The sequence below is a fragment of the Habropoda laboriosa genome, unplaced genomic scaffold (assembly GCF_001263275.1).
Source record: "Habropoda laboriosa isolate 0110345459 unplaced genomic scaffold, ASM126327v1 scaffold38, whole genome shotgun sequence".
Classification (NCBI taxonomy): domain Eukaryota; kingdom Metazoa; phylum Arthropoda; class Insecta; order Hymenoptera; family Apidae; genus Habropoda; species Habropoda laboriosa.
In genome coordinates, this window is record NW_017100163.1 from 470,868 (window position 1) to 496,000 (window position 25,133).

General features: G+C 33.4%; 1 protein-coding gene across 1 annotated transcript in view; it reads left to right on the plus strand.

The window, feature by feature from the left end:
* The window catches only part of LOC108578495 (receptor-type tyrosine-protein phosphatase kappa), a 258,286-nt gene that overhangs the window by 12,102 nt on the left and 221,051 nt on the right, over window positions 1–25,133 (plus strand). The window contains exon 2 of the mRNA XM_017941843.1: window positions 22,799–23,066. Within this exon, the coding sequence (XP_017797332.1) occupies window positions 22,802–23,066 (265 nt within the window). The 5' untranslated portion in view covers window positions 22,799–22,801. The remainder of the gene's footprint in view (window positions 1–22,798; window positions 23,067–25,133) is intronic.

Below are 25,133 nucleotides of genomic sequence, written 5' to 3' on the forward strand. Positions count from 1 at the left end.
GCGGGTCCTTATATACCTGCGGTACCCTCTCCCCAAAGTCATTAGCAAAATCGTCCGTTAGGTCAGGCGGGAAATTTTCGCGGGAGATTTTCGCGGGAGATTTCCGATATCGTAACACGGTATAATTTATCAATTTTCACAATTTTGTTATAAATTTATACTTCCGACAATTTGTTATAACATTGCATATAACAATTTATACGTTTTTACAATATTCTTCAATGGAAACATAGGTTTTAGCGTTCTCGTTACTTACTCGTGGTTAAATTAATTTCGTAGGGATTAAAAATCAGGTTGACCTGTGGTCGTAGATTAAAAATAACCATAGTACAGCTAAATTTATCGTGTTAAATAATTCTTCTTACACGAATCAAAAATGTATTCAACGTTTGTTTGTTATAATATCGTGAAATGAATTATATTACACATTTTCTCTATTCACACTGAATTTAAAGATTATAACGATTAAAAATCAAGTTGACCTGTGGTCATTTATCAAGAATAATCATAATAAAGCTGAAATTATTGTGTTAAATAATTTTTTTAATACGAATTAGGAATTTATTCAACGTTTGCTTGTTACTACTTGTTACAGTATACTGTCTCGCAATGTAAATTTAAGTAAATTAGGTTGAACTGCACAGAAAATGCACAGAACTGCACAAATAATTTATTTCATGGTATTGTAACAAGCAAACGTTGAATACATTTTTCATTCGTGTAAGAAGAATTATTTAACACGATAAATTTAGCTGTACTATGGTTATTTTTAATCTACGACCACAGGTCAACCTGATTTTTAATCCCTACGAAATTAATTTAACCACGAGTAAGTAACGAGAACGCTAAAACCTATGTTTCCATTGAAGAGTATTGTAAAAACGTATAAAATGTCATATGCAATGTTATAACAAATTGTTGGAAGTATAAATTTATAACAAAATTGTGAAAATTGATAAATTATACCGTGTTACGATAACGGAAATCTCCCGCGAAAATCTCCCGCGAAAATTTCCCGCCTGACCTAACCGACGATTTTGCTAATGACTTTGGGGAGAGGGTACCGCAGGTATATAAGGACCCGCCGATGTCCCGCGAAATCATTTACCCTTTATACTGGGCCCTAGACACTTCGCGGCGTATTTTGACCTGAAGGTTCTGAGATGTGAATAGAGTGGTCGGGGGCTACTAGCTAGTCTATGTCCACCCTGTACACACTCAGCCTTCTTGTAACACTTGTATACATTAGAATCAATTAGAATTTCTATTACTAATTATTAAACAAATTTTAACAATTACCGGCACTCGCTAGGCACGTAATATCAGACTTTAAATACTCGACTTCGAACTTCGGTTTAGTCATAATTCTATTAATGTTATAATAACGTATAATTTATTAATTTTCACAATTTTATTATTAATTTATACTTCCAAAAATTTGTTAAAACATTACATATTATTATTTATACATTTTTGCAAGTTTCTTTGACAAATAAGTACGTTTCAACGATCTTATTACTTTCTCGTTGTGAAATCAAGTTCGGAGGATTAAAAATCAGGTTGACCCTTGGTCGTAAATTTAAAATAGCCATAGTGAAGGTGAAATTATTATTTTAAATAAATGTTTCTATACGAATTAAGAATCTATTCAACGTTTGTTTGTTGCAATACCGTGAAATAAATTGTATTATATATTTTCTCAGTTTAGACTGAATTTAAAGTTCGTAAGGATTAGAAATCAGGTTGACCTGTGGTCGTAGATTAAAAATAGCCATAGTGAAGGTAAAATTATTACGTTAAATAATTGTTTTTATACGAATTAAATATTGATTCAACGTTTATTTGTTGCAATACCGTGAAATAAATTGTATTATATATTTTTTCTGTTTACACTAAATTTAAAGTTCTGTTTACATGTTATAACAATTAGAATGTAGACGTTTTGCCGTTTCACGGTTTTTCCTCTGTTAATTATGTGTTTATAAATCATTTCAAACTAAAGCAGCACCATGCCCACCCTTAATTAAACCGTCTCAGTAGTTTACCGTAATTAATAATCTATTTTCGGAATTTATACGAGAATTTTTGAATTTTAGTAAATACTAGAGTCAGTGTCCACCCTGTACACACTCAGCCTTCTTGTAACACTTGTATACATTAGAATCAATTAGAATTTCAATACAATAGACTGAATAACAATTCATTTTAACTAATACCTATTAGAAATTTTCCTTTTAAAACAAATATAAATCATTTTACCAATTACTGGTACTTGCTAGACATTTAATATCAGACTTTAAATATTCTCCTTTCGGTTCTTTTAAATACAATCAAATAATTTCTTCAATTATCGATACTGACTTGGAATACTCCGCTTCGAATAAAATATTTCGAAATTATTTTGAAGGTTTAGGGAAATAAACATTTGAATTTTAGTCATCGTTGTTCTTCAGACTTGTCGAATAGAATATTGAAGTGACTTTGAGAGGTTGCTTTTTCGTTACAGCAATTGAAATTGATTTGAAATTTTTCTTTCAGTATTTTTCATATATTTTCTCTGATATTGATTTTTGTTTACTAATAATTTACCATCTAAGGAATTTGCATGAATTGCATGTTAAGTAGTTAGTTGATTTATTATTGTATATTGTGAGCTGATTTGAAACGAGCGGACTACACTCGTGCACTATGTCCACCCTAAATTAAACCGTCTCAGTAGTTTACCGTAATTAATAATCTATTTTCGGAATTTATGCGAGAATTTTTGAATTTTAGTAATTAGTAGAGTCAGTGCATCGCGTATTGAAATAACAGCTTCATCCCTAGTTCGTTTATTATTGAATATTTTTACGCGTTTAACTTATGCTTCTCCCCAATTCTAGTCGCGTATTTTATTCAAATTTTCTTATATTCTATATTCGAAAAAGAAATGAATTTGCGTTTTCTCTTTTGATTCTTTCAATTTTTCAATTGCATTACGCACCTTGCAATAATTTCTATCGCTACATTTAATTCCAATTGTTTAGCAGCTTTTCTGCTGCTATCGACCCTACATTTTACTGACACTTGTGGAATCGACAATACATTTTTTTTTTTTTTTACGTGGAGGTAGGCCGACTCTATGTGATAAACAATTGGCAATCAAACGGTGGCTCTCCCTCTACATTCCACGGATAATGTGTACAGGTATTTAATGTAATTTCTTAGCAATTTGTTTTTGTAATTCATCCAAAGCGATATATTATGAAATTAAATCACTCAATAAGTATTAACAGTAGATTGTTTCCTCGATATGGTCATGGTGGTCATCAGTGACTGGAGTGCCTCAAATGTTTAGAATAATTAAAATAAAATAAATGTTGTCAACTAAAAATTTTGAACGTAGCTAGCTAGATATTATTTTCAATTGAAAAAAAAAATTATAAAGCATAATACTATAATCCTATGCTTAAAATGTATTTTCTTGTGGCCGCCTAACAGCAACCTGTAAATCTGGCGTGACAGTGAACGTGTTAATAAGTAAATGTTGTTCAAATTATATCGTGTTTGATATCATTTTCATCCCTGAAATCTCGGAAAGGAAACCGACTGGTGTAATGTTACACGCTTGACTGACTGCAAGCGAGATAACATGGGCGCAGCAATGACGCAGACCTAGGCGTGGGACCATCTATACTGTCACTTGTAGAATCCAAACTTACTGACTCTTGTAGAGAATTTACTGTAATTTGTTGATAAATAACATTTTGGTAACTAAAAAATTGTTTTCTTAATATTTTTATTAAATTTTGCCACTTGCGACCTCTTTTGTGTTCAGTTTTCAATTGTGTAAGAATATCTGACAAATTGGAAAACTTGATTAATGTAGAATTGATAAAGGTGGAAATGCTGCGAGTTTCAAGTCACAAGTATTCGAATTTCGTGTCACAAACTTTGAACAATTTAAGAAATTTAGCATTAAAATTGACGTTTTCCAAGTAGATACGCCGTATCGCGATGTTGGTGAAATTGTTTCGTCTCGTAATGTTGCTGTTTTATTCATGTTAGGTTGAGGACAAGAATTGGGTTTTTGATAGTCGAGTTCCTCGCTGTTCACGGTGATTCTCAATTTTTGTGCTTATTCCTATTGAGACATTCTTTTCTGAAGGTAGTTTACGATGCTCTTCTTGGACACTTTTTGTAAAATAGGAAGAGAATTTTATAAAACAATAGAACTTTTTATAACACTTGTAATTCGAACGTTTTTCATATATTATTTAATTATTTTTTTTTTGTGAAAATTTAAAAGAAGGTGTGAAGAAAAAGGTTGTGCATTGGAGAAAATTAACAAAATTCTAAAAACTTTATTAGAATAACTCTCTTCTGTGTCTTAAACACAATTTCTATATTTCTCTGTGTACTTTAGAACGAAATATTCACTTTCACCACTTTTGTCGTACTCTTCACTCACGAAGTAAAATATCACTTTTTTCGACATAAATTTATTCTCCTGATTTATTAATGTTGATAATTTTCGCGGTCATAGTTTTATCTACAATTTATTGTTAGACTACGTTCACTGCCTACATCTCGCTAGAAAGTAATAATTAATTTAATAACTTTATCGTAATTTATGAAATTTATCAAAATTCACAAAATGTATTTCTAGATTTTATTTTGCAGACGTGAGAAATTTATACTGGATGCCGTATATAAAACCGGATCCAAATGTAAAATACACTTTTATAATTTTATTTGACATTAATTAACTTGAAAATATTTTAATTTTCACAATCTACAGGTTTATCGGTATTTTTATCTCTGGACGAAACATAAGTTTTATACTGTAATAATATACAGCCCAGTATACAAGGATTTTTGAGACACTTCTGGTAGTCTGACAGAAAAATATTCTAAATAAAAATGAATCAGTGCTCGGTCGTCGATAAATTGCACGAATAAAATTTACAAAAATACTTTTCTTGTTATCTACAATATTGCGTAGAAAAAATGATATGGTGTCATTTAAAAAAGTGAAGGTGGCCCCGATTTTGTATTGAAAAGAAATATTTTCGAAATTTTTATTTTTGCAAGTTAACGGTTGAGCACTGATTCATTTTTGTTTATAACATTCTTTTTTTGTCAGACTACCGGAAGCGTCTAAAAAATCATGTGAATGTAGTCTATAGCTTTTAAAACAATTTCAAATTTGAGACACTGGTTGTAAAATTTAATAACACCTCCTTTTTAAATTGAAAGGACCCTATTCTCCTCTGACCAAACAAGAAACGCGACTGTCTTATCTACGTTACTCACCCTGTTCGTGTCCATCCATCTTCTCGTTTGGAGAAGGAAACCTTTGGGAAAATTTGCGAATCGAAGGTGGTAAAGCAGATACGATCGCGTCGACATCATTAACCGGCCGCTTCCGTTGGATCATGCACTCTGCTGGTGCATGGCTGTGCAAATCCATGGCTATTCAGCGACGACGTGCATTAAGACCGAGTAGAGTACCGTAATTCTCTGGCTTAAACGTTTACGCGGTTATTGCGCTGCAGTAAATCCTGGCACTAGGCGCGTGCCTTTCGCGATGACGCTGCCCAGTTTATTTTATTAATTAGCGAAAGATCACGATTTTATCGAGGTTCACACGGATTTTGGGATTCTGTCGTTTCGAGAGAGTAGTGGACATTGAGAGTTCTTTAAGTTGCATAATTTGAGAATTGTTATTGAGTTATTTAAATGTAAAAATTGTGAATACATTTTAATTTTAATAAGTTGAGAAATTTGGCAATTTTCTTTGAACATTTTAACGGGAAAATTTGGAAATTTTTTGAATTTTATAATGTGAGAAATTGAAAATTTAAAAAATTAGAAATTTAGAAATTGTCTTCAAATTTTTGTACATTAATAATTGTGAATGTTCTTCGAATTTTATAATTTGAAATTTGTGAATTTTCTCTGAATTTTATAAGTTGACAAATTAAGAATTTGTTTCGAAATTTTGTTCGTTGAAATTTATAAATTTTCTTCCAATTTGTCAGGCTCCAAAATGACAAGTTTCCTTCTAAAAGAATCACAAACTAAATATTAATAGTGTTACATTTACTTAACGTGGTAATGTTTGCGGGGTTGAGTCGGTTCTCGCGATGCTTAAGGATAATTAGCGGATCATTTAATTGGCTACGTGCTTAGCCCATGGATTGCTTCCTGATTAGAAACTCGTTTGGATTGTGAAGTGGATTCCGGAGTTGATTTGCACTTTTAAAATTGAACCACCGCTGAAAGCGAATTTCTCAACACTTTCGAAATGCAAATAAAAATGCAACATTTTTGCCAGATCGGACACTTGACGATGGTGGTTAATTACTATCGCTCTATTACAAGTATTTTTATTATTTCATCATTGGAAATGGAACTTTTTCTCATTACGCCTTGTTTACAGTTCAGTGTTCTCGTTCTATTACACATTATCGATTTAAAAAATCGCCGATGCAAGGAAAGCATTTGTAAAAATTTGTAGCGCTGCCGCAACAAAAATTAACGATAATATTGGTATTCTTAGTTCAAGGTACGAACTTTGAGGATAAACAGAACGCGCTTTCTACTTAAAATAATCTAAGCAATCCAAATATCCTGAAAATAGTAATGGTTTCTTGAAGTAGTACATCATTGCGCTAAATATACTTATTCAGTGTATAACCAAGCGAGAAAATATTGAACGCACAAACGAAAATTAAATATTGATCTTTTTTATTATCAAAAAGATTCATCTTATTCATTTTCTCCTTTCATTTATTTAAAATAAGCATAGTTCCCGATTCATCCTATTAGTTTATTACGACATTAAAAAGAAAAAGCAGGAGTTATACACGCATGATTCACGGTAAAAAAGAAAGATCACAACGGTAAATAGGCAACGAACTCTTTTGAACTCGGCAAAGAAATTTCATTACTACCGTAGAACGCACCTTTCTAAGGAGCGTAGAACTCAAATATTCAGGGCTTCCTTAGTATCTGAAAAGTTGGCGAGATGATCAAAGCCTCATAATATAGACGGTGGAACAAAAGAACGAGGGAAAGAAGACAAGGCAAGAGACGTCTTTATCTCGTAGCTCCGCTTTCATTCTTGCGACAAGTTTACGCGCTGTCTGTTTGAGAAAAAGAAGGGAGGAAAAGACGAAAGGAGAGCGATCTTGCAAGGGAATTTCAGCTGGTCGAAGAGGAATTTAGAGGTCGACGGTGGTCAATAACCGACCTTCGTCAGCGTCAAAGCCTGTGAACGTAACTTACAAAACATTTAAAAATAACCCGCGCGTGCAGCTCTCGAACCGGAAACCTTGAGATCTGTAAGTCGCCTCAAACGTCGGTTTTTCGACCAAGCGAACGCGTATTGTTCGAGCCGCAAGACGTCGTCGATTCTTTAAAATTCGTTCATTTTTTCAGTTGTAAGCAGATTTTTCTTGTCGATGACTTGTAAGAATTTTTTTTTCGATTTTTTGAATATTTGTTTAGAAGATTTCGAAAGTTTACGCATAAAACTAGCTAACATACGATTAAAATATCATCGAAGTTATACAGGGTGTCCGGTAAATCGTACTACAACCAACAAACGGGCGATCCCTTATAGAAAGAGAAGTAAAAAATATACAATAAAGATTTTTAATTGGTCGCTTAATTTCCGAGAAAAATAAAATTGTTTTTTCAGAAATTGGGCAAGCAATCAAAAAACCTTATTTTCCATTTTTTACTTATTTCTTTTATAAGGAATCACCTCCTTGTGGACACCCTATATGTAGCTGTGATGTAATAGGTTTGGAATTTGTATATAAGGGTAACAATGGTGTTTTATCAAAATTTTTTGGTCTTAAATTAAATTGATGATAATGAACTTATATCACTTAAAAAAAAAATAAAACTTTTCTGTTCAGCATCTAGAGTTCTATTAGATAATTGATAAGGACATTCTAATGTATTAACATCGAAATTATACATAACACAAAGAAGGCGTTAATCTTCTGTAAAATTGAACATACACCCGTTTCAAAATTAATTTTTCCTTCTTTTAATTTCGATACTATGCGCAAATTTTGATTAATCGGTGATCTGTCAGAATTTGTTCAGATTTGTGAATATTCGTTCTAAAGATGCTTTAATATTGGAAAATTTTTTGGAATGATATGGAATTTGTTAGGAATTTTTCAGACTTGAATATTGAGTTTGAAGAGTTGTTGAGATTTGGACGACGTGAAAGTTTCGGTCCTTAATGGTTGGTAAAAATTTATTTTAGTTCCCTGAAAATTCTTGGAAATTGGAGAATCTCTTGAACCGTGAGAAAATTTTGGAATTATCTGGTTTCAGAGTTTCGTTGTAATTCAATAATTTTAAGGCCTTTTTAATATTAATTTTGACCATTGTTAGCTTTCTTTCATAATGTAGAATAAGATAAATTGTTTAATGGAATAATCGTTCTCATTGTTTTTCAACATTTTACATTACCAACCGACGTTTCTACTGTAACAATTTAAGTACTTTTCTTAGCAATACACTTCGAAAGGGTGCAGTTAAAACAATTCTGCTAGTACTTTGAGCTCGATACAATAGACAGTCGCTTCGTGAAATTATTCAAATGTCGATGGAAAAGAGAGAATACTCGAAGCTCTTTAAAGGATGTACGATTAAGAACTATAGAAATTAAAGTCGATGCTTGAATCGTTGAAACATTATGCCGAGTGTATTCGAACGATTTTTACGGTGGAAAGCACTCAAGCTCTGCGTACACTGCGTTTTCAATCGATTGCAGAGGGCGAACAGAGAGAAATAAGGGATGATAGAAGCAACGTAAGCTTAGGAAAACGGAACTTCAGCGTGAAACTCGTAAAATAAATTTCGATGAAACGGAAAGATTCACTCAATTTTTAAGTATCTTTACGGATCTGGATAATAGAAGTGAATGGATATTTATAAATACTTTCGGAACTTCAACGTGTATATCTTCCTTATCAAAAATAATATTTGGAAATACACAAGTGATATTTTCGTTTCAAATTTCCTTCAGAGAGTCAATTTATTTCCTTTTGACGAAATTTTGAGAAGAAAATTTTTTAGATTTATTTCAAATTGAAATTTTGACTTTGGAACGTTTAAAATTTTCTTGAAACTGAAATTTCAATTTTTCCAACGAATTTTCCACAAAAATTAAACACCTTGCTTTTCGAATTACGAGATTCGATATTGTGAATTTCGTAGATTTAAAGTTCTCGTTAATTGGCCATTAAAAATTAGCGGGAAGCTTCCAGCGAATGATATTTCAAAGTTAATCCCACGCGTGCAAATGTTAGAGACAAATAGTATATTCAGAAGCGTGATTCATCTCTGGATGGTGCTCGGAACGTGAGATATCTGCAAGTGAAATAAATGTTGCGTGTCAGTCCCATTCGGTCTGATCATATACGGCTCGTGTGTCTGTTACTACTTAAGCGTTCCAGGCAAGATTTCATTTCCAGACCACTGACGTATCTTGAAAACATTACGAACAATTTCCACTAAAATTAGTCAACGTATCAATTCTGCTACTTGACAAAATTTTATTTTTTTTTTTGTAATTTTAAATTATGCTTAATAAAAGTTATATACAACTATGCAAAATATTAAATTTCTCCATGTTATTGTACCAATAATATCTTTTTATTTTATCGTGAAATTATAAACAAAAGGGGTACCATAATATCATACAGGGTGCTTAAAAAATATGTTAACTTTTTTAGAGAAATAGAACTGATAACATAACAACAAATGTATTTTGACTTCAAAGAGTTTCCACTTGTTCACCATCATTGTCAATACATTCTATGAGTCCCTTTTTCTTTTGAAAAGAGGAGAGAATACTGTTTACCCATTTCTTGTTTTCCTTTATTCAAAGATGTGATAAATTCTTCAGAAGAATTATATTCTTTCAAAATAAGAATTGCAGAATAATTCAGAAACTGGGTAAATGAAGTTGCTTATTGAAATAAAGAATATTGTGAATATATAAAAATTCTCTATATAAGGTCTGACATTTTTCTAAGCACTTTGTACGACGGCTTTGTGAAAGGCAGTATGTTTTCAATGGCCAAAAATTGACAAATAATTGGTTCCCATTCAGGCACGGTTCAAGCGTGCGAACAATCAGGTTTAAATTAATTAAAGTTTCGGGCGATAATTAGATTGAAATCATACACGCGGTAACCGTAATTAGAACATAACCGCTATTATCTTTACCACCTGTTTATTCTCAACTATTTCGTGTAACGTATGTTAAGGGAACTTGGCGAGTGTTCTTAAATGCTCCTGCTAGATTACGCTTTCACGCAATAACAGGCTTCCCCGGTAAGTGTCTTTATCGTCGAATATTACATGCACTTAACCACGTTAATTACTTGTACCGTTTCCCTAAACCGGTGCAAATTAAACGAAAAATAATACATATCGTCGTTCCGTTGCTAAAGTTATGAAACTGTAAAAATTCAGTTTCTCAGAAGAGAAGAAAATCGTTTTGTCAATTAATATAAAATCACCTTTGTTTACTGATTTTATCTACCAACTAAAAAACATAAATATAAATCGCGTAATTCGTCGATAAAATCAACGAAAGGTGATTTTATATTAATTTGCAAAGTGTTATTCTTCTCTTCTGAAAACTTCAGTTTCTGCAGTTTCGCAACTTCACCATTTGAACGACGATATAATAATAAAAAGGGATTTAAAGTTTTTCTCCATTTATTGCAAGAGTTTCTCCGGTTCTTATCTAAGAATTTACAATGCAAAGGAAATCTTTAAATCATTATTAATTTTGTACCGAATTTATAACTATTCGGTTGGTCCATAAGTTCGTATGGTTTTTCCTGATTTTCGTTTGATGAAAGCAGTGCATTGTCTTTAAATGGTGGAGCATTGTTTGATGAAAGCAGTGCATCTTCTCGACTAATTCACCACTGAATTAGCAAAGCATGTCGTTGCAATGCAGAGCTTCCAAACGGTCTTGATTCAACTACAGTGGTGAAAAGTCACTCATTATTTATGACAAAATTGCCCTCCTGGAATCGTGAAAACTATTTCTGTGCTGTTCTGTTAGTAACTATTTTTTTCTTAGACGGTACAAATATTTTGGGCAGCTCCAGCAATTTCAGAACCACGATTAAACTTATAAAGTAAAATCATCGGAGATGCTCATTTTTGTTAGTCTGACATTTTTATTATTTGCACAGAACCAAAAAACTCACGATACCATACAAGAAGAAAACAAAAGCTATCGAATCACGTATATCACATAGCCGATAGGCAAATGTTATGAATTTCATTCAATACGAAATGAAAACCGGGCTAACTTATGGACCAATCTAATACTAAAATTATTCGCAAATATTTTTTTTTTAAACCCGTGCAAATAAAAATTGGGAATAAATAGTTACACTTGAATACGTGTCTTCGGACAATTTTTGTCCTTGAATATCTATTACGAGCAGGGCTGGGTAGAATATTATTTCAAACAGTAGGAAAGAGTAAGTAGACTATTTTATTTTTAAATGTGCGTATAATTATGAAAATAAAATGGTTTATTTATTGAGATGAGTTTCTGAAGAAGTATTTTATTTGAAGGATATTGAGAATAGTGCGATTTTATTTTGAAATGTTTTATTTATTTTAGTAACCTAAGCTACTTTGTGACATATGAATAGTCGTACTTGAATTAAAACTAAAACTGCCAAATTTTATGATTTCTTGTGTTATAATATCACTTCCTTTCTCAACTTATTTTCGTTGTCAAGAAATATTTGAAGTACACATTTAAAATATCAGGTTAAGATATTTCATTTTATGCTTGAGGTTATTAGAATACAAATACTTTCTCTGCCGAAATTTTGTTTCCTATTTAAAATAGTATTTTATCTGAACCATATAGCATCTGTTATTTAAAATAGTTTTCAAATGTTACTTCTCTAAATTTTTCTCAGCTCTGATTACGAGCATTTAAGCATAATGATAATTTGTGTTATTCTTACGAATTAGTACAGATTAAATCAAGGTTTCACAAGATCAAAAATAATTACAAATTTCTGTTGAATATTTGACAAAAGTAGCAAACTTCGGGAAATATAAATTCTTTATTAGAGAAACGAACGATTGAACGAAATAAATCTGCAAAATAACTGGTCTGTGAGTTCTTGTGTCATTCTGTTTGTAAACCCTTCATCAGGAATCTCTTTCTTCTTTCCAAGCGGATTAGCGAAAGAAGAGACACGAACAGGGGTTCTTGAAAAAGGAAAAAGAAGAAAAAAAAACAGAATACGGAGAGAAGGAGAAATAGAAATTAAAATCTATCTGTCTAGCTACATCCAACCTGTATTCCAGCCTAATAAGCGATAACGTTCTATCTGAAAATATCACTGATGACGTTCCTCTCGCGCGGCGTTCCAAAGCAGAAAAGAGACGAAATAGACGAAACGCGGAAAAATGAAGGCTTGAACGTCGCACGATCGTGTTTTACGCGTTTACGAGTGAGTTTAAGGACGGAGGATTAAGGAGGCCCAGTACTGCTTGCAATTTGCATTTCCCGCTGGTTTCTTTATTCTTTAATCGAGCAATCGCCAGAGCTGCGTAATTCTGATTCTACTCTACCAAATTGTACTTAAGTTTCTTTAAATAATTGCATCTGTGGTATTATTAGGTCATTCCGAAAGTTGCCGTGGCTTTAAGCCGTTCATTTTGGAAAAACCTAACTCCATTGAAATTGATCATTTATATTTTAAGTAATTTCCATAATGTTCGATACACTTTTCCCAACGTACTACAGGAGCGTTACTTCCGCGTACATAAAAATCCGAAGCTCTAAGGGAAAGAAAGTAGCAAATGAGTCTCTCCGATCCGAACCTAGTTTGCACCCGAAAAAAATCATGTTCACAGTTTGGTGGTCTACTTCAGAATTAATTCACTACAGTTTCCCAAGGATACGTGTCCGTTTGAATGTACCTGGAATCGTGAAAACTATTTCTGTGCTGTTCTGTTAGTAACTATTTTTTTCTTAGACGGTACAAATATTTTGGGCAGCTCCAGCAATTTCAGAACCACGATTAAACTTATAAAGTAAAATCATCGGAGATGCTCATTTTTGTTAGTCTGACATTTTTATTATTTGCACAGAACCAAAAAACTCACGATACCATACAAGAAGAAAACAAAAGCTATCGAATCACGTATATCACATAGCCGATAGGCAAATGTTATGAATTTCATTCAATACGAAATGAAAACCGGGCTAACTTATGGACCAATCTAATACTAAAATTATTCGCAAATATTTTTTTTTTAAACCCGTGCAAATAAAAATTGGGAATAAATAGTTACACTTGAATACGTGTCTTCGGACAATTTTTGTCCTTGAATATCTATTACGAGCAGGGCTGGGTAGAATATTATTTCAAACAGTAGGAAAGAGTAAGTAGACTATTTTATTTTTAAATGTGCGTATAATTATGAAAATAAAATGGTTTATTTATTGAGATGAGTTTCTGAAGAAGTATTTTATTTGAAGGATATTGAGAATAGTGCGATTTTATTTTGAAATGTTTTATTTATTTTAGTAACCTAAGCTACTTTGTGACATATGAATAGTCGTACTTGAATTAAAACTAAAACTGCCAAATTTTATGATTTCTTGTGTTATAATATCACTTCCTTTCTCAACTTATTTTCGTTGTCAAGAAATATTTGAAGTACACATTTAAAATATCAGGTTAAGATATTTCATTTTATGCTTGAGGTTATTAGAATACAAATACTTTCTCTGCCGAAATTTTGTTTCCTATTTAAAATAGTATTTTATCTGAACCATATAGCATCTGTTATTTAAAATAGTTTTCAAATGTTACTTCTCTAAATTTTTCTCAGCTCTGATTACGAGCATTTAAGCATAATGATAATTTGTGTTATTCTTACGAATTAGTACAGATTAAATCAAGGTTTCACAAGATCAAAAATAATTACAAATTTCTGTTGAATATTTGACAAAAGTAGCAAACTTCGGGAAATATAAATTCTTTATTAGAGAAACGAACGATTGAACGAAATAAATCTGCAAAATAACTGGTCTGTGAGTTCTTGTGTCATTCTGTTTGTAAACCCTTCATCAGGAATCTCTTTCTTCTTTCCAAGCGGATTAGCGAAAGAAGAGACACGAACAGGGGTTCTTGAAAAAGGAAAAAGAAGAAAAAAAAACAGAATACGGAGAGAAGGAGAAATAGAAATTAAAATCTATCTGTCCAGCTACATCCAACCTGTATTCCAGCCTAATAAGCGATAACGTTCTATCTGAAAATATCACTGATGACGTTCCTCTCGCGCGGCGTTCCAAAGCAGAAAAGAGACGAAATAGACGAAACGCGGAAAAATGAAGGCTTGAACGTCGCACGATCGTGTTTTACGCGTTTACGAGTGAGTTTAAGGACGGAGGATTAAGGAGGCCCAGTACTGCTTGCAATTTGCATTTCCCGCTGGTTTCTTTATTCTTTAATCGAGCAATCGCCAGAGCTGCGTAATTCTGATTCTACTCTACCAAATTGTACTTAAGTTTCTTTAAATAATTGCATCTGTGGTATTATTAGGTCATTCCGAAAGTTGCCGTGGCTTTAAGCCGTTCATTTTGGAAAAACCTAACTCCATTGAAATTGATCATTTATATTTTAAGTAATTTCCATAATGTTCGATACACTTTTCCCAACGTACTACAGGAGCGTTACTTCCGCGTACATAAAAATCCGAAGCTCTAAGGGAAAGAAAGTAGCAAATGAGTCTCTCCGATCCGAACCTAGTTTGCACCCGAAAAAAATCATGTTCACAGTTTGGTGGTCTACTTCAGAATTAATTCACTACAGTTTCCCAAGGATACGTGTCCGTTTGAATGTAAAACCATCGCGAGTTGCTGTCGAGAGTCAAATTTACGAGTGTACACGGTACTGAGAGTGCTGACAGAGAACTTACACAATTTGAGAGTACTCTCGAGAGCAACTATCGCAGAAGACGCTTAGATGGACACTGCAGAGACATGCGGTAACGAATTGGAGGTCGTCCACCAAAAATTGAAGGCGTCGCAATCAGTCCTGGTGAACAGAGAAGGCCCTATCCTGTTGCATGACAACGTCAGACCGCACGTGGCAAGCACAATTGTACAAAAATTGCATCCACTGGGTATTGAAATTCTACCTTATCTCCCATATTCTCCTGATTTATCTCCAACCGATTTTCACTTCTTCCGCACACATGACAATTTCCTTACACAAAAACGATTTACGAAACAGGAGGACATTGAAAGCGCGTTTCAGCGGCTCCTTTCTGTTAGATATGTATCTGGATTTTTATATACGCGGAATTAATGCTTTTGTAATACTTTGGGAAGAGGGTATCGAATATTATGGAAATTATTTTAAATCCGATGGAGTTGTGCTTTTTTTTTCAAAATGAACGGCTTAAAACCGCGGGGGCTTTGAGGATGATCTAATGTATTATTACGGAAAGAGTTTATAGTGAAGTGTAGTAGATTTGAGATTATATTGGCATGTTGAAGGTGTTGAAAATTATTTATTTATTTATTTATTTGTTACAAACTGAAAGGAAAAGTAAAATTGAATGAAATGAGAAATTAATTCGAATCAGGTTAGATTAGCTTTATTATACTTGATCTGATAAATTTTTTGCAAGAAATAAATTGTTCTTGTATGTATTATCAGAATTGTATGAAAAAGTAGAGTGCGATATTTGTTCACCTACAATAATGTATGTTTTTATAGACGATTTTCTGGAAATATGGACGGATTTCAGAAAACACTTTTAATCTTCCAATTTCGTAAAAAGTGTAAAAAGAAGCTATTGAGTGTATTTCTTTTCTTCGGCAATTGTAAATTTCTTTTAAAGGAATTTACAAATGATAAGTCAGAAAGGAAAAGTCAAATAAAGAGCAGAATTCTGTTTCAATTAAAAATTTTTCTGAAAAGTAGAAAAAATTTACGTATCATAAAGTGTTTTATCGAGAAGAAAGGTTTCGTTTCTACTACATGACATGCAGGTGTTAAAATTTTATTTTCTGTCTTAAGCGAAAAATTAAATGGAGAAAAGTAAATATAAATGGAAGCTTCGTATCAACGTAATTGATACAGAAACGCAACTGAGCAGCCAAGGCAGTACTATATTAACAACAAAGCGAGCAAGTTGGACATGAACTAGGTATTGTCACGATTCTTGTGCGTAGATTCATCGTGTTACGTAACTATTCTAGCGATATTTTCGGTGACGGTATAATTCGAAGAAATACAGGAAAATCTCTGTATTAGCATGCTAAATTTATATTGCACGCGATATAACGTATCTGTCGACAGGTGATAAGTATTCATTTGATTTTATTTAAACGTGTACACAAAACAATTGTTGTGAAACGTGACCGAGTTATTCGCGGCGACACTTTCGTCAAGAAAATTTCGCCTTTGACGAGGTGAAAAACGTGGAAAAATCAAGCGACTCGTTGAACGATCGAGAAGGAGGTTCGGTGCAACGACTTAATTGAACGTAAATCAAGCGAGAATCGATTTTCATCGGCTTGTAATTATCGCTCGATCGCTGGTAATTAATAATTTGCCCTTTGAACGGCGCAAAGAGAGGCTGAAGAGGTGCTCCGGCTACGTATCAGAGAAACTTCGCGCAATTCGTGAAAATTTGTTTCTATTATGAGTCTCGATTCCGGTTTAATCACTGCTTCGAACGAGTGGAGGTGAATGCTTGAAATATTTTGAATATTGGCTGGATGACTGTGAGATGAACGAGGGATGGAAATTTCTCGATGCGAAGGGGGTGATTTTGTTTCTCAGAAGAGGAAAATGAAACTTATAATTGTTGGGTTGATGTTACATAACGAGTGGAAAATTGTTTTAGTCGTTCAAGTAATTTTATAAATCAAATGTTTTTCATTAAAATGTGCCGTGACTACGAAGAGGGTCCTGTGTGAGAAATATTTCAAATATTTCATAGAGATTGATGGATTTCTGAGCAATGCAGTGTAAAACTTGAAACTATAATAAATATTAAATGTAAAAACTGAATTGCAAGATTAAGGTATTTAAAAACCTCCAGTTATCCACAATTCGTATCTAAAATTAAAATTCCAAATCAATACTCTGCAAAACCAGTGAAATTGTTCCACTCGTAACATTAACCTTACGTTGCAGCTCCAAGCCCCAAAAAAAATAAAGAAGAATTAGAAAAAAATTTCAACAGAAAATATATGAATCAGAAAAGGCAAGTGAGGTCAGGAAAATGCAACCCCACTTTGAAAATGATGATCAACGTTAATTCTTAATTCACATTTTGTTTTTAAATTAAAAAAAAAACTATTGTTTTCTTCAACTTCTCTATTGATATATTTTATAAAAAAATGTTTACATTGGCACATTCAAGCATCTCAGATAAACTACATCGTAGACTTTTATTTTTCCTTATAGTATAAAATTTATTTCCTCAATAAATAAAATTTTCAAATATAAAATAAAAGCATTGTAAGATCATATAAAGTAGTACGGCACATGTAAACAATAAGTTTCGACATATTTCGTTAAAAAATAACATTTTGACAACTAAAACTATCGTCTTCTTAAAACTTTTATTTTTGGTACACACAGCTTTTCTCAATACTCAGTCGTCATAATAAATTATTTGTTACACTCGTCAAGTATCAACAACCAATGCAAATTGCAATAAGTATAAAATGAAAATTGAAACCAAGATAAAATGTTGAAGTTTTATTCGATCCAAATGAGAAAATGAATTTCTCATCATTTTCCGGTCGTCACTGGGTGAAAGCGTGTCTCTTTCAAAGAACGACGAAGAATCGACACTGTCACGTTCGCACAGTATATTCAAAGAACGTAGCACGACGCACGCGTGAAGAGCCCGTTCTTCGTTTGCCAACTGGCCGAGTCTGTTGTCTCTATTCTCTGCCACTTCGCGTGGCTGTTCAAACGCAGCCATCGTAGTCAGTGAAAAAGTTTTAGACTGACCGCAACAAATCGACCGCGAAATTTAAGGATCCCACGATCGACGACGCGTCAGAGACCACTGTGTGCTGGTTGATTAAGGAATACAATAGGAGATTCAGTCGGAAATATCTTGCCACGGGACCGAGAACTTTCAGATGAAGGTTCACGTACCGGGTGTTTCGTTCGACTCGTGTTCATTTCTATTCCCGCCCTTTTAATCCGCTCATAATTATTCCCACGCCTTGAAAAATTCAAAGGAAAGGAGATTATAGTACAGCGTGTAATAAAAGTCTCTGGACTCTGAGTTTAACCCCTTGACCTATGATTTTTCTTGCTGATTATGCATCGAAGCGTTACCTCTTTACTGTTTTAGTAAAAAGCTAATGTATCACAGATTCGTTACATTTGATAATGCTCAGTATAATTAATTGAAACGAAAGTTATTAGATTGGTGCAAATAAAATGTTCCTTCATCTGCTGGAATTGGCGGGTTAGTACCATATGTTAAATTTTGTTTGATTCTAAATTTTTATGCACAATAGTTAAGAGTCGTACACGTGCATTGAATAGTAAATAAAATTCATAATACAATTCTTTACACATTATTACCCGACGTAATGAATAATTGGGATATTGGCGTAATTTCTTTGTGTAAGTTTGAACTTGGAAAAACTGCGGTAAAAACTACTAAAAGTATAAATTTAGCATTTGAAGAAGGTCGTGTAAATGTTTAGACAGTTACGTTCCTAACAAAATTCTTGTTTTTTCTTTTTTTACACTTTAATCGTTCATCGGCGGATGTTTTGACGTGAATCTTGATTTTATTGAAAGCAGTGTTCCGCGTTCCTCACACGCCAATTTAATTTTGCGTGAGTTGAATGAATTTCTCTTGTAGACGATATGAATGTAAACTACTTCAAGTCGACCGATGTAGACTGTGTTTGTCTTTTAATCTTTTTGAAAATGTGATTTGGACATTTTGACGCGTTGGAATTCTTGCTACTTATAGTAAATGTGTAGCGTAGGGGTGGCCTATGATAGTGAATAAGAGCTCTTCTTCGTCTTGGACTGTCCTCCATGAGCACACGGTCCACCCTGGATTTCCTCAGTCGACAGGATCGTGGTACGGCGTCGTGGCGAGGGTGTGAGACCCAAGCACGTGTGTGGTGATTTTACGACACGTCAATTGCCATTGAAGGAAATGTACAGCTACCAGGAAGGCGTATGGTACGCAGAAGCGTCGAGTTTCTGCGTCCATGAGATACTTTCTGGCCCTCGACATTGCTGCGAAAAGAAAATGAAACGCAAAAGAATTAAAATTAAGGAGCTTTTAAAAACAGCAGGCCTGGTCGTTCGTGTCACAATCCGTTTGCGACGCAACAGCGGGAATGCGATTTGATTATGCAAAGCATCGTGGGAACTCCCTAATCGATCGTAGACTCAGCCTTTGGTGTATAAAAAGTTAATCCTTTTGTTTAGGCATCGCGGATGATTGTCAATGTAATGCATTCCTTCTTTGGATCTAATTTGGTCCAATGACAGTATAATTTAGTTAGTGCGACAGGCTGTATCGTTCTTTCTTGAAATTCGTCCGTAAACTGAATGCTCACTATGCGTTCCAAGGGTATCGAAGTTAATATTTTGATCATCCTTGATATCCTAATATCTAGGAACGTCTAGTCTAAAACCCATTTTGTGTGGACTTTTCTGAAGTGGTCTAATGAATCTTTCGACATCACGTCTCGTGTGATTTACCACTCAATTGTCCACGGTGTCCGAAATGAAGATTAATAGAATTTATAGTAGAAGAAGAATTATTTATTGTCGTAAAATGGAAGACAGGGAAGAAGGGAAAACATGATCCTTTCATAAATTGGCAATCCTGTTGAGTGACTCCAAATGTTTTAAAATTGAAAACAAATTTTTTAAATGAGAACTTTGTTACCTGAACTCAGATTGCAAAAATGTTCGATCTACATATCTGATATTTTTTTTTAAATGTTAAAGCAACTCAGCAGGTTTACCAGTTTATTAAAATAACATGCTTTCCTTTTTTCCTCCTTGGAATTTTTTTATCAAAACTTGGGATATTTGGGGGTAGTTGAATGTTGCTGCACAGTTTTTGAAAGTTTTTATATTTTTATGGAGTATGTAATTTGCAACTTGTTTCGAATTAATTAGGTTTTTATTCTAGGTCTTTATTTTTGTTCATTTTTACATTTCTCATTTAATGTCGAGTTTGCGTTATTTTTGGATGCAATTGTAGAATTTGTTAATTTCGTGGTATTATTGGATGTTGTAGAAATGATAAATTCTAATAGAGGTCGACAGAAAAGGATAAAATGAAAGATTTCGTAGCAAAGTATTCGTCGCAGAGATAAAATATGCTAACTTCAAATGCAAACGATTTTACGCAGAAAGGGAAAAAATAAAAGATTCTTGTTTTTCGTAATAATTTCAGAAATCTTATCCCCGATCACAATTTTACAAGAATCAATACATATTTTAAGAAGCATAGAAGTTTCTGTGAACAGGGACTCAATAATTTGAGATCTACTTAAAAACTGTAGTGAATAATTTCCAGAAACATTTTTGGTAGCATTCTTCAAACAAAAGTCTGATGCCAAGCCACTATTTTCTGCTTACAATCAAAGTTACTAGCAATAAGTAAAATCATTTCACTTATTAGTTTCCCTCTTCCGCTCTTGAAATGTACAAAACTTATTCTACTTCATTTCTAAGTCACCCGGGGTCATTGCAGTAAGATGTTCGAAAAAGTTTAGCAATTTTCAATGATTATTTTTTCAGTGAACACGAAATGCAATAGCACAAAACTTTTTGTGATATATTAAGATACTTATAAAGAATATGAGCTAATTATCTGGAAGAGGGGGCCTCAACTTCGTTGACCTTGAGCTTGGAATATGTTGTAGAGGTTAGGGTCCTCAGTGAACGATCGCAGTTCAAAGGTTATGAGAAAAAGAAAATTGTACATTACACTTACTCCAATATAAGTGGTTAAAAATGAAATTGAATACGTATTTGCATAGGATTGCGATCTTACTAGTGGTAAGCTATGGTTAGGTTAGGTTAAGTTAGATTTTTAGCGGAGCCGTCCAGCCACTCATTTGGCTGAAAAATTGCACAATTCACTGTGATTGATTCAATACTACATATATTGTATAACTTTCATTTTGTCATAACTTTTGAATCACGATCGTTCCACTCCTCGACAAAGTGTGCGTTACTCAGAATCCTCTCCTCTACTTTTTCCAGATAATTACCGAATATAAAATAATATTCAAGGTGTTAAAATTAATGTTTTTTTTTTTTTACGATACAAAGGTGACACGTTCATAAACAGATGCCCCGCCAGTGCAGGTGATTGCACATTGTAGACTTATCCGAAACAAAAAGTTCGAACAAACTTCTAATTAGTACGAGTGTCACTATCGTTGGATTTAGAAAAAATTATTTATGTTGAGTATTAACAAACTGGCGCGTGTTGAAAGTGTAAGTATAGAAATTTTATCCTTCTTTCGACAATTTTAATTCTAGTTCGGACCAGAGACATTGATATATGGAATAACCTGTTAAAATTTCCGAGCGATCAGTTGGCCAGGTGAAAGAATAACGTTTCGAGAAAAACGCGCTTAAAAGTTCGAGAATATAATTTTTTAAGGAAAGTTAACACAGTTAAGATAACGACAGCGAACTTTTGTGCAGTAATGTATTCTCAGAAACAAACGAAAGCATTTCTGAAGCTAAATCTCCGTGAATTTTCAAAGCACTCCGTACGTCGAGTGTCCCATTTACACGTTCAACTCTGTCATTACTAAATTATTAAGAACTCAATCCTATCTGCTCCTTTTAATACCTCAATCTCGAGAGTCGAAAGTCTTGACTCGTGTGCGCGATAAATAATTTCGAGCGAATAATTCAGACGAGTCTTCGCTCCTCCGGTTTCATGTGTCATAAATCTTCGGAAATGTCAAATGCCTGCAGCGAAATTATGGATCGTGTAGGTCAGTTACTTGGTTTTACTACAGCTTGAAGCTGAGAATTACAGCTAAGAAATTTACTAAAAATTTCACTTTGCTATTCCCCTACATGAACATGCTCTACAACCCCTGAGAACGACCTTAAAGGAAGGAATTTGAGTGTTTCACGTTGCTCTGGAACAGTGTTTTAAAGAATTATGATAGAATTGTCGTATTGTGATATGTCATATTACAATATACACTTTAGTTGTCTAAGAGTCACAATACAAAAGCTCTGACACTTTAAAAATTGATAAAATATTTATTCAAACAATCTTCTACGATTTTTTATCCCAGTAGCTGAGTAAAGTGGAAAATAAGTGAAAATAAATAAGTCAAGGAATATTAAGTATTTTTATCGAATACGAGTTTATAAAAAATATATTACAACTTGTTTATGAAAAGATTAAAAAAGGATTTCTGAGCATCCGCAGTTAAAAACAAGTTGAAATGTACTTACTTAAAATACAGAAAAAGTTACAGAAGTTACAGCGTTACGTTTTTGCCACAGTAGGAAGGACAACCCAATATGGAAAGCGAGAGAAAATAATTAGAAAAACTTATTCTTATTGGATGATTAGTCGTACAAAATGTGAGACACTGGCGTTAAGGTGTTAAAATTCCCTCGAGTTTCTATCTCCTCCAATTTGTTCGAGTTTCTCTCCACTCAATTATATCGACACAGCTCATAAGAAGGACCTCCTCCATTTGGTTTTGCAGAAAATGTCGTCGGTGCGAACGCAATCGACCGGCGGCGGCGTCCTCGGTTTGAGCAGCGTCGGTTCCGATCGCACTGGTGCCACCTCGACTGTCGCCGGTTCTCATTCCCACTCGCACAGGAAGCATCATCATCATCACAGAAGCAGGAGCGCGCCCAGGGCGCCGGAGAAACCGCCGAGGAAGCGTCATCTTAATCCCGGCCACAGCCTCGCTTCCATTCCCAACCAGATTAAGCTGTCGATGCTGAACAGCGGCCTCATCTCGTTCGGTGAGTGGTACTATGATTCTCTGTCTCTTTGTTCGACCGATTCTCGATTTCATTTACTGTTTTCTGGGGCGAATGGTTACGTTACGTACTTACGTCTCTGTTATGGGGGGAAACTGATTCACTAAATTTGCCTGTAGCTAGCACATTTTACTTGTTCGTCTAAGTAGAGTACTTAATATTGTTCAAGATTATTAGAATTATTAGAATTATTAGAATTATCAGAATTATCAGAATTATTAGGATTATTAGGATTATTAGAATTATTAGAATTTTCAGAATTATTAGAGTGATTAGAATGAGAATTACGGGTTTATAAAATTGTAAGGACTATTAACATTATTCGAATCATTCTAATAAGAAGATAGTATAAGCACACTTGTAGGAGTTAAAGTTCAGGTTTGGTTAACTATCACCTTTTGCTAAAAAAATAAAGATTAAGACAGCTTAATTTTTGATAATATTGGATACGTACATATGTACGTATGTAGGATGTACATATATTCTGATTTTTATTAGGTTAGATTTTTAGTTATTTGGAGTCCAGTTTGATATTATAAAGTTGAAGATCGTCATCTGTAAAGTGGGGTTAATGACACGAAGGCGCGATAACAGTATAGTTCTATTTCTGAATGCGATTTTATTAAAGATAGAATTCAGTCGTGATATAACTTGTGGACGATGAATGAGCCTTGATGTAAACATGCGTAATTCGAAGGTTGTATACGCAAAGTTACGTTGATGATACCGAAACGTGACGTTTATGGTATGTCCCTTTATAAAAGTGCACGTATACTCGACGAGGTCATTGAACTTGATGTCTTTGGAAACAAAACTTTTTCTCGACCTACTGCATGCTTTTAAAGTTATTATCTCGTACAGAGGATCGTATTTATCTTCGTAGTTATATTGATATTAACATTGTAGCGATATTGATGATCACCACTATGAAGATTAGTTTGTCTGTATTTAAATTAGAAGTTCTATAGAGTTCATTTCTATAATTACAATTTAAGACTTAACAGAGAGCACACGCAAAGAAATATTTCGCGTGATCACACGGGGTGGGATAAAATTTACCTAATGCGCTGAATCTCTTTTATATAAATTTAAAAACTGTTTTTTTCTTATTTTTTTAATGTACTAGTAACATGTAAAACTCATTGTTTTTTATTCCAAAAAGAAAATATAAATATTACAAAGGCAATAAATTACGTATTTAATAAAAAAGAAATGAGAATTTGTATGTACAAATTTATTCTTTATTATTCAGGGATATTGAACTTTATTGTATTGAATGTATTGAATAATCTCAGAATTGAAGGCATATTCTCTCAATATTTCCAAAATTATTAGCGAGAAAAATATATAATATATACAGTGACATAATTACAGTTAGTCGTTTAAGAAATTAATCCTACAACGTTGATAAGTAGGTTTGTTCGTAAAATTGGTGCTCGAATCGTTTCTATCGAGTTTCAGATCGACTCAATAGTTGCCTTTAATTTATCTCCATTTAATCACGCCACGGGATATGGTTTTGTTTAATTTCCTGTTTCGCTCGGAGCAAATCGTTCTACAACGAGTTTCAAAGTTTACGGTGCATTTATGGACCAGTCTCGTTCAGGATCGTGAAATAACGTGACTATGTGGCGCATAAGATTATTTCGTGATCATAAAAGCTGTTCCATGTGTATAAATACTTTATATACTCGCACTAGAGCTTGACAAATGATGAATATTCATCGTCTAAGCTTTATTAGTTCGTTCGGTAGCGTGTGGGTTATCGATGAACCGTGAGGCATCTCCATTCTGCGTTGCCATTATGATTTATATTACAGTCCTAAAATTTTTTTAGAATACCAGCAGGGGTAGCTGTATAAATGTCGATAGAATATTTAAAAAATAAACGTTCCCTGGTAAAGTGTTTATATTTTAAAGATTAGTGTATTAGAAGTATGTATGTATGTATATACGTTATTAGATTGTGAGGTAAGAGACGAATTAAAATTCAAAAATTTGCTATATTTGTTATTCTAAAAATTCAAATATTCCAGAATTTAAAAATTG